The 11372-nt window shown below is 39.0% G+C and overlaps 1 protein-coding gene and 1 long non-coding RNA gene across 4 annotated transcripts in view; one reads left to right on the top strand and one right to left on the bottom strand.

Annotated features, from left to right (window-relative positions):
• Positions 1 to 11372, bottom strand: part of efna2a (ephrin-A2a) — a 220526-nt gene that overhangs the window by 26128 nt on the left and 183026 nt on the right. For all 3 annotated transcript variants that reach the window (XM_014021295.1, XM_014021293.1, XM_014021294.1), the window contains exon 2: positions 993 to 1285. In XM_014021295.1, coding sequence (XP_013876749.1) covers positions 993 to 1285 — 293 coding nt within the window. The remainder of the gene's footprint in view (positions 1 to 992; positions 1286 to 11372) is intronic.
• On the top strand, positions 7426 to 7965 carry LOC106526653 (uncharacterized). Its single transcript, XR_001311282.1, has 2 exons — positions 7426 to 7647; positions 7740 to 7965. It is a non-coding gene; the product is annotated as an uncharacterized LOC106526653 (long non-coding RNA).

Raw genomic sequence — 11372 nt, 5'->3', positions numbered from 1 at the left:
CACCCACACACTGAAATGGGCGAGTCAGAAGTGGAAGGTGGTTCTTAAAGAGACAGAGGCCAATTTCAAGGCGTTTAGAAGAGGAAGTGATGAGAAGATAAGTTTATTTTCTATTTAAACATAAAAACAGCATTTTAACAACAACTAAAGGTGACATAGATACTTTAATATGGTTAAACCATAATTTAAATATTAGTATTTAAATTATGGTATATATTTAAATGTATGCCTGAGAAACACATAATATTGCCCTTTTAAGATTTGAGCAAAATGGCTATAACTTTGTTCCTTCTCATCACAAGATGGTCTTAGTTTAAAATTCTGTCAGAAAAAGGCCGTGGGTGTTTGCATTCCTTCAAAGCATGATAGGTCCTTTTCTCCCATGTAAAAGAAGGGTTAAAAAGTTAATTTTAATGTTTATTTTTTTAGGATGAGCCAATGATCTCGTACAAAACTGTCTGAACGTAAAGAAACAAAGTTCATCCTTCTGGTACCAAGTGTGTCTGAAAACGGTTTATAAGTAAATTAAAGTCTGTCTGCCCTGTGAGAGCTGGAGGAATGATAGAATTTTAACTCTGCTCTAAAAAAAAAAAAAGAAAAACCTTCTCAGGGGTGCAAAGCCCATTTGTGACACTAATACATCACTTGTTGAAGTGAGAAGAAACATCAATACAGCTAATATAAAAATGATTACAAAGTACCCCTGGTGACATTTTTACCACTTTGCTGAGCACACCACTTATGATCTCGACAGATACATCAACAACCAGAGACAAGAGGGGGGAGGGGTGTTTGTTCGTGCCTCCGGGTGGTGCTGGTCTGTGTTTGAAAACTCTCTTGATCAACTTCCACTGATTGCATATTTACATACTGTTTGCAAATGAATATTTAGCATGGATAAAATCCAAACACACACACATGTTTGCATGACAAGCAGTCTTTTGCTTGCTCAAGAGATTTTCACGCACAAAAACACTCAGCTGATGACCTACAGATGTAGTAGTACTCGTGCCCAGGTCTGAACTCGAAGCCCAGGGAGAAGGGAGTGAAGAGCTGGAACTTCTCGGAGAAGCGCAGGGGCCCGTCGGGACCGGTGGGGCGGTTGCACTCCCAGCGTTTGAAGCCGCGCATCCTGTGCTGGCAGGAAGTGTAGCCCTCGTGGTTGACCATGAACAGGATGTAGCGCTCCATGCGGCCGTGGGACGGAGGCCCCTCGTAGAACGGACAGTAGATGTCCAGATAGTCGTTGATGTTCACCGCCACTCTGTACTCTCCATGCCAGAACCTGAAAGATATAAAAAATAAATAAATAAAAAAATGGTCTTCATGAATAAAAATAACCACAAACAATCTCAGGAGTGTGTGTGGAACTGGTGGCCAGGGGTTTGTGGTTTGCTTGAATACATTTTGATTGTAACAGAAATGATTTCTAGAAAAAAAAATGTTATACTTCTCTGAAAAACTATGAATATTTACTTCCTTTTTGTTATTGGATTTCTGTATGAATGCACAGAACAAAAAAAAGTTGGAATGAGCTTCCACGTAAACCAGAATGTGAAACATGAAAATAGTCGTATTCAATTAAATTTAATTAGAAAATGTTAGTTACATTTATATTAAGTGCCCCCACATTAAATATGTTGTAAACTCTCACTTTACAAACTAGAAGCACTCGGAGAGTGCAAACCTCCGCCAAGACCAATTTCTCTCATTCTGTAATAGAGTTACAAAGGGGCACACCAATACTACAGTGCCGTCTGCTGGACACTTAGAAATCCACGCCCTGTGAAAGCATCACAGCTTTGCCGATCTCAGAGTGTTCAAAGAAAAAAAATTCCTGTATCTGCATCGTGATCTGGAACATCACCAAAATTTAAAGGTGTGTTCCTGGGCCCAGTACCCACATGTGATAAAAATGTCATTACAATCCGTGCACAAGTTTTTGAGTAATGTTGTCCACAGACAGAATGACAGAATGACAGACCGACAGACAGACAGACAGACAGACCTACGGGACCAAAAACATTACCTCGCCCTTGGCGGAGGTAAAAAAAAAAAGGTAGCATTCATCATCCACCACTTACTTGCCTAAGTTGATTTTGCTACAGCTCATTGTGCTTAAAGAATGCATTTGAGATGACTCTCAGGTACTACCACACTAAAATTAACTCAATATATGTGAAAAAAATATTTATGTATTAGCTAAGTTTGATAAGCTGTGGTTGCCATCTTGATTCATGTTGACTCTCAAAGGTAATCATTTGTACAAGTACATCTAATTATTACTTTTATTAAGTTCTGTGTACTGGTTCATCATGAGATATTTTGCTAACAGACAAACAGGAGGACTGACTCCAACAATGAATGCTCATGGTTTCATGTGTAGCACTTGGAATAATGTGTTGTGAATGACTGTCAGCGACAATCACATCAAATTTTAGCACAAAATCTTTCAAACTGTCAGAATTTTATCCATGTTTGTCGTTTCTAAAGTCAGTAGCTGTGATGACCGTCTTGAGCTGGATTGGTTCCATGAGGTCATCAGCTGTAGAAGTATACCCAATAATAATAATCTTTTATTGAAAGTTTCATAAAAATCTGTTCAGTGGTTCATGAGATATTTTACTAAAAGATAAACAGAGTTGACATCAGTTACAGTAGGTAAAGACAAAATGTTAATAAAAGTATTGTCTTATCTAGTATTATCTTTTAGTGCCCAAAATATTTGTGCAGGGTCAGTATCAGCCACACAAAACCTTAAGGTATTATCTGTAAAAGTGACTAAATTATAGCAATTTCTGTGTTTTAAGATCTTTTGGCTCTGGCAGCCAGTCATTAATTGGTTAAAATCGAAAAGTTAATTACTTGTAGATGTACAATATTTTCATTTCTTTGTAAAACTTTAAAATTTATTCTGTGTTTTTTGGGATATTTTGCTAACAGACAGACACACTAACAAACACACAGGCAGAACCATAATCATCGTCATGGGCGATAAGTGATCTCTGACACACGATGTTTAAAGTGTGTCTGACTCATTTTACTGAAAAGCAAAAATATCCTTGAAGGCATTTATTTTATTTTGGAGTAAAAAACAGAAGAAAATCCATAGAAATCCCTCTGGTTCCAACAAAAGTATGCATAACTAATTTTATTTTAATAATGCTCAGTGAGTTATGAGTCAAGGCTAATGGTAATCTGCTTTTTTATGCAGTCAGAGTGCATCAATGAAGCCTAGTGGGATGGTACTCAAGAGAAGTGTGGATGCCATTAAAACACATTATTATCCAAACCCCTAAAGCATTTATTTCAGAAAAAAATGTAAATATATATTGAGGAGAGTCAACTGCACTGTATATATTTGCTGTGTTTTATGCTTCATTCCTCTATCAACTACACAGTCAAAGAACTTGTGAACTAAAATAAAAGTATGAAAATTCTCAAGCCGGCTTGAATGTTTTTCAGCAGCCGTTGCTATAAAACATTAAAACGTATGTTTTTTTTCACATGAAAGCTAGGCTTTATTTATGGTAATGCCTCGGTGCCCGTGTTGCTCATTTGGGAACTGAACTTTTGTTTATAGTCTTTGAGTCACCGGAGTGAAACAGTCACTCGTAAAGGATAAGGCTGTGGATATTCAATCCTTTTGTTATTGTGAACAAGAAGGAAAAAAAAAACAAATCCAACAACAGGCAGTCTGTCTCTAGACTTCTGGACTCCTCTGTCTTATCTGTTGTTGCATTCTTTTGTTTCTTTTGACAGACAGTAACAACAATGTAATAAATAAATCCCACTTGTACTTCTTTTCTTTTGCTTAGTTAGATGATGTAATTGTTTCAAAATGTAATCCAATCAATAATTAAATTACAGTTGTTCAAGACTATTGTGAGCTATTTTTAACATTTGACTTGTACAGAATTGCTTTTGTCAGTGTTTTGTTTCTGAATAAACCCAATCTGAAAATATTAAATGAAAAATATTGCAGCAGCTGGTTTTGAAAAACAGATTTTGCTAGGAAAACTAAATGGGGAAATCCAGATCAGGTTTTACAAATGTAAACAATGAGAAATGTATGGAATCACCAGTTAGACTGACAGTATGATAAATCCAGTGCAAAGAGGAAGACATATTTAAGTTATATGATCACATTATTTAATGTTAGAAGGAAGCCATGTAGACACGAGGTTCAGGATCTGACAACAGGCAATGAAGCCACGGAAACTAATTTATAAGGAAATAATCACAATAATCAGCCTGGCCCTTGCCTTCCTATGCAGTTCCGCTCAATTTTAGTTTCCCTTCACTGCTCCGTCTGGCATTTCTCCCATAGACAAGGATTTCGCTGGCAGATTTTTAGCCGGGCCAATCAGAGAACAGAACGTCGATTTTCTGTGCAGTGTCTGCTTGTAGTTTATTTTATCTGGGCCAATCAGCAAACAGAAGGCGGCGTTTTGAACAACGTTGATTTTCTGCGCAGTGTCTGCTAGTTAGTTTAGCATACGACAGTGGAGGAAGTGAATGAAGCCAGTCTGTGTTGATAAGACTTCCAAATTAAATTAAATTTGTCTGACAAAGCAGCAGCTCTCATTTACAGTCGTCTCGTTCGGCTCAGTACTTCTCTCCTCTCAGTAGAGTTGTTTACAGCGCTCGCGATTTCTGGTTAGCTTCTTAGCTTAACTTCTTTCACAGCGACACTCAGCAGAGGCCACGCCTCCAGCAGGAATCGCTTCTCTATGACCGCGAATCCAGACCCTCGTACGAAGCAAAGTGAAGGACAAGGGTCTGGTTTTAACCAGGCCAACTTGCACTGAAAATCCCCAAAAGATGCCTAATCACAAACATCCTAATCAGATGCCACCTCAACTGATTCCTTTTGATGTAAAGCAGCGGAATATCTATTCCAAGTCCCCACCCACCAGATGACAGAACTCACCTGATCTCTAAGGCTGAGCCCTGACACCTTATGGAGGAAGGTCCACTTCCTCTGCTTCAGTTGCTTTATTTAAGAATCTCATTCTTTCAGTCAGGATCCATGTGTGATGAACGTAGGTAAGGGGTTGAACGTAGACTGACCATTGAACTGAGAGTTTTGCCCTTTGGCTCAACCCCATCACGACAGACCCTCATTACTGCTGATGAGGTTTCGCTCCATCGATCCATTTCCTGCTTCAGCCAACCATCACTTTGAGATTGAGATCCTCATCCTCTTCAGCTTAATGCAAACACCCCTTCATACAATCAACTAACAGATGTCATAGGTTGCCACAAACACCAAATATGGTGCATTTGGTATATGAAAGGGTCTGGTTAAATAACAGTGGGGTAACTTTGGTAAGTTCTCATCAAATAATGGACGTTTCAGTGAGGATTTTAGTGTGACTGTCAGGGCTTCCACTGTGGAGACAGATGATGTTAGATCATATTTTTCAGTTGTTGAGGTGGACCAGCAGGTGCTTTTTGACACGATACCTTTTAGTACCTGAGGATGTTGGGTCCTTTTTGATGATGTGGTGTTGATGCTCTGTTTCAAAACGTTATTGATGCATGTGCCGAGGAATTTGAAGAAGCCCGTCAGGGAGAAGGGTTGGTCTGAGAAATGAAACAAGGCTTTGATGGTCATCCTCTTTCTTTACTGTTGTTTTGATTGTTTTTTGAAGCACTGCGTAAAGGGTTGTCAGTGCTACACTCTTGTACAGTGCTGTTTACCTCAGGCAGGCTCTCACACCGTTTCTGATGAGGTCCATTGTTAGTGGTCAGTCCACTCCCAACACAATAATATGGGTACAAAAATGGACAGGTAATCTATTTCAGACGTTTTAAAAACTTTATAAATTACAACAAAACACAACTTTTGTCTTAAATTAACAAAAGTACTTTAGTAATCATTATTTGGTGTTTAACCACAATCCCTGACACACGTAACTGATTCATGAATAATTTAAAATATATATTCATAACGTGTTTTATTTACTGGCTCTGCATAAGTATGTGTCCCAAAAGGAATGACTTGACAATCTTTGCGTTTTTGCATCATTATTTACTCAGTTTGACTTTGAGAAACATCTCTAACTTTCTACAGAGTGTTTAAATTAATCAGTGTTATATCAAATGTCCTGGTGGACATCTGTAGCTGCCACTTCTCTTGGCATTTGTCATTATCATCAGCGCTCTCTGCCTGCAAGATCAATTTACTTTCAAATGCACCACGTAGAATAAATTTGAATTTCAGCTGCGGCGCATTATCAAATCTTGTTTCTCGAAGCTCGACAAATTTGAGACGCAGGAGAACGTTTTCAATTAAATAAATAAAACTGGTTTTTGGGCAATCTCAGGCGGTGAATACAAACATATAGATAGATTTTTTTAAAACAAGTTCATCATTTTCCTACTCACTTTGGCAGTAATTGGTTGCCTGAAATGAAGACATTTTGGCTTAAACACTCTTGGTTGGTGGGATATTTAGCTTTGGGACAAATTATCCCAATAATGGTGGTCCTATCGCTCTCCCAGAGGACAAATTAGGAAGTGAGTTAGATGTGAAATGAGCACATTCATGCTTCGGTGCCCTATCAGAGCACGGTTTGCAGCTTCTAAAAAGGATCCTTGAGCAGATCATTTAGAGGCATTGATCCACTGGGGAGCTCCTCGCAGGTCTCTCTGCTCCCAATCAGCTCTGATTAACTACTAAAGGGGAAAGGCGGGGGAGGGAAACAGAGAGCGTGATGGACAGAATGCGAACAAAAGCACAGGACGAAAAGAACAAAATAAGTAAAGTGGAGAAATGGAGTCAGTGTAGGATGAGGATAAAGGACAGAGAACGTGGAAACAACGAGTAATGAGCCTGCATTAAAGATGGAGGTCAATGAGGATTTTATCAGTTCTGTTTATTTCTTTGTTAGTTTTGTTTGTTGTTTTTCTTCACTTACAGATTCTAAATTAAATGCCTAAAAATGATTGTTATCATTCATTTTTTTAAAAGTGTGTGTGCATGTTTTTGCTACCTGGTGGGGACGATTTTTGACCAGTTTCCCGGTACACACAGCCTCATCCTAATGGGGATAGAAGCCTGGTCCACGTTGGGGGAAATACTGTTGGCGGGTCAGGGGTGTGAATTAGGTCTACGGTGTGAATTGAATTTAGGTTAGGTTTTAGGTCAGGTATGTACTGGGGTGGTAAGGTTTAGGATAAGGTGTAGATGGCTGGGTTAGGTATAGAAATGACCGGTACATGAATAAAAGTCAATGGAAAGTCCCTGTGAGGATAGAAGAACAAACGTGTGTGTGTGTGTGTGTGTGTGTGTGTGTGTGTGTGTGTGTGTGTGTGTGTGTGTGTGTGNGCGTGTCAGGAGTGTCCAATCCACTGAGATAAAAATGAAATTGGAGTTTAAAAAAAGTGTCAGCTTTTGAACTCCGTCCAGAGTGTGTTTATGTGATGCACTTAGTGTTTGTCCAATCTGTTCATAAGTTGTTTGAGTGTGTGAAATGTGGTTTATCACAGCTACACTTTTTATCTTCATATTTCAAAGGTATGTTTTGTGCTGTGTTGTTTTTAGCTGTAAAATTTTTGTCCTAAATCCAGTATCTAATTTTCCAGCAACAGTGCCTGACAGCCTCCAAGTTTGTGGCTCATCTCATCAACCAGAATGTGGTAGGTGCTAATTTCTTACCTGTTAATGGAAAGTTCACGTTCAGCAACTATAAGTTGTGATTACTCCTCTCTGTCCGATGACTAATTTTTAGGCCCATGAAGTGTTGTGTTTGGAGATGCTCACTCTGCTGCTGGAGCGTCCAACTGATGACAGTGTGGAGGTCGCCATCTCCTTCTTAAAGGAGTGTGGACTCAAACTAACAGAGGTCTCCCCCCGAGGAATCAATGGTACACTGCAGCAACAGCCTTTCAGCCTGTATTCAACCATACATGTCAACTCTTTTGATTGTTTACCTGTAACATGACCCTTTACAGAAAGAAATCTGTTTTACCTTCCTGTGGGGGGGTGTGTGTGTGTGTGTGTGGGCATGTTTTTGCTACATCGTGGGAACCATTTTCCAGAAACAGACAGCCTAGTCGGGACCGAATGTGCATCATGAGAACCAATGCTTGGGTACGGATGCTAATTTCGGGTGGGGGGTGGGGTGGGGGGTTTAGGACCAAGGTGTGAATTGAGTTTAGGTTAGTTTTAGGGTCAGGTAGCTTACCTGTGAGGTTAATTTTAGGGTAAATGGTCAGGGTTAATTACCAGTAAATGAATGGAAGTCAATCCACAGTCCCCACGGGGATATAAAAACAAACCTGTGTGTTGGCGGTGTGTTTACTGAAGAGTATGAGCATGTTTTGATTTCTACAAGAATTAGTTTTTAATATTTTTCACATTGGGGTTCATACAAATGAGCTTAAATTATTAAGCTTCATTTTTTGTCATTGGTTGGGATGTAACTTTATTGCAGCGACCAAAGTCCAGGAAAATCAGCCACAACAAAAATCTGTTAACAGCTGCAGTTAACTTGCTATTTGTTATTTCCCTTCGGTGAAGGAGAAGAGAATTTTTTTTCTCATATGCGTTTGTTTATCTTTACCTTTAGCAAATTATCTCATGAATCACTGCATGTATTTGAATAAAACTCACAGAAATTAATCACTGTTGGAGTTAATCTTATTATTCAAGATGGCTGCCACAGCAAGGCAATTTAAACACAAAAATGTCTACAACTCAGTGAATTTTATTGACATTGTGCTAAAATGTAGTGTGTTGGTAGCTGAGATTGAGCTCAAACTTTTTTTTACTGAATGCTTACTGATTGTGCAAGAAGTTTGTTTAAAACTTTGCCACTAGCTTTTGAAATTAACTGTTGCTTAAAGATTTATTTAAACTGTAAAATAAAGACTGTAAAAATACTGCAGGATGTTTAGTTTTGTAAAATTTTTAAAATATATTTTAACACGGACTGAGACATTTTATTTACACGCAAAGCATTCTGGGTAAATGATGACATCAACTAGGTCATCGATGCGAGGCTGCTATAGCGAGCTATATCCACCCTGAAGGTTAATCTTGGACAATATCTGATGATCGACTCTTTTAAATGAAACCAGAGAGCGTTGACAGAGAGGAGAAGGTAGAAATGACTCAGCCTGTAACTGAAAATATGGATGGAGGACAACAGAGCTGCTTCATGGAAGAAGAACCTCAGCTTAGCCTGTTAGCCTTCATGCTAGCCCTCACGCTATATTGCCGTATTAGTTCGGCGCTAGTGCAACAAACAAGCTAAACTGAGGTCCTCCATCCATATTTTCAGTTACAGGCTGAGTTGTTTTTGCCTTTCCTCTCTGTCATGTGGATGGAGGACCTCAGTGACGAGAGGAGAATGTGTAGCACTGAGCTAATACATATATATGGTGCTAGCATCAGGGCTAACGCTAAAGCTAACAGGCTAAGCTGAGGTTCTTCTTCCATGAAGCAGCTCTGTTGTCCTCCATCCATATTTTCAGTTCCAGGCTGAGTCATTTCTACCTTCTCCTCTCTGTCAACGCTCTCTGGTTTCATTTAAAAGAGTCGATCATCAGATATTGTCCAAGATTAACCTTCAGGATGGATATAGCTCGCTAGCAGCCTCGTACCGATGACCTAGTTGATGCCATCATTTACCCAGAATGCTTTGTGTGTAAATAAAATGGCCCCATCCGTGTAATATAAAAACTAAACAGCCTACAGTTTTTTACAGTCTTTATTTTACAGTTAAATATATGTTTATCATATAAAGTCTAATGTTACAACTAATCTGGGATCCCTTTAACACATTAGCAATAAGGGGGCAAGATATTATGTATTTTCCAGGCACAAATTTTCATTCTATACCACAATCAAGTAAGTACAGTAACTTCAGTTGTTATGAAAAAGCTTTATCAAAAATAAAATTGAATTGCATCATAAGCTCTAATTGGCATCTGTATCTTTAAGAATCTTCTACCGTTTCTGACACTCCCACTTCAGCATGTATTCACATCAATGCTTCATGCTGTTTACAACCTTTTGTAGGAGCATTGTAAGAGGGTAGTCTCCTTGGCATCCAAAACTACATTTCCTCGGTGAAGGTGTTTTTTAAATCCAAAAAGGATGGGAGTGAGAAGTAGTGGTTGAGTACAATCTCAACAGCCCAGGTCTAGTGGAGTTGTGTGGGTGAGGCATGGGGGATGAGCTATGTGGGGTGGGAGCTCAGCTGGGGACTGAGCTCCAGGGAGGAGCTTTGGGTAAACAGGTAACTCTTTGTACCAGCAAGCATAGGCAGCTCCACATGGCTACCACAGGAGATTCAAGGATTTCTCAAGCATGCATGAGTGACTCAAAGCAACACTCAGGGTCTGTTTTTGATGAGGGACTGTCATCATAACATGATATAAAGCTCAAAATAAAAGTTGGATTTGTATAACCCCCACTTTAACTGTTGGATTTAGTGTATCTTTTATCAAAGTTCTAATAGACCATTGGATGGAGTTTTATTTTTACTTTAAAAAATAACGATTAGATTGATATCTACTGATTAACTTTTGGAGTCAACCTAATTTTAAATGGCCGTCACAGCTAATCGATCTTGGCCAACACAAAAATGTCTGTGCCTCAGTGGATTTTAAAGACTTTAAAGGATTTTAAATCTGGCATGGTCGTAGCTCAGACTGATCCTCAACGCAAACTATGACCAGAAACATATTGTTTATGATCTTTATTTAAAATAAAGCAAATTACTACTGAGTTGAATAAAAATGTATTAGTATGTTTGAAAAACAGATCTCTGTTCATGTTGTTTAGTGTAATTTTTACGCATTGTCCTAGTTTTGGTTCCATCACGTTAATCCATTTGTTTTTGACATTGTAGTATGAAAACCTGTGCGATGATACGCAGGTTTGCTCAGATCCTAATCCCCTGATGTTTCGCAGATTCTCCCCACTCATTCGGTGAAATGAATGTTGAGTTAGGCTTGCCAAATGCTGCTGGAGAAGTTGTCTTTTGACTCTTGCCTCACAACTGGATGTAAAAGACCTATTCTAGAGACATGACCACAATCAGAGCTTGTGTAAACAGAATTTAGAACGTCCCACAGTGAAAATGACAGAGATTACGCGTGTTTTTATGTGCTGTAGATGTATGTCTCTTTATGTACAGTAGCATCAGTGTTTTAATCTGTGTGCAGCATCCGCTCTTTAGTATTCCGTCATCAGCATCATCTCTCAGTGTGGCTGTGATCAAAGCTTGTGGTTGTGGGAGCCTTGGATGTTTACTATACCTTCCTGCGTTCTAAACAGCAGGCTGAATCAACCAACACATCAAAGGAATTTTCAATCTCTTCCTGTCTTCCTTTCCTCCTCCTCTTTCTCACTC

Source organism: Austrofundulus limnaeus, unplaced genomic scaffold (genome assembly GCF_001266775.1).
Source record: "Austrofundulus limnaeus strain Quisiro unplaced genomic scaffold, Austrofundulus_limnaeus-1.0 Scaffold286, whole genome shotgun sequence".
Lineage (NCBI taxonomy): Eukaryota > Metazoa > Chordata > Actinopteri > Cyprinodontiformes > Rivulidae > Austrofundulus > Austrofundulus limnaeus.
The sequence above is the reverse complement of the archived record's forward strand: the minus strand, read 5'-3'. Positions and strand labels throughout refer to the sequence as shown.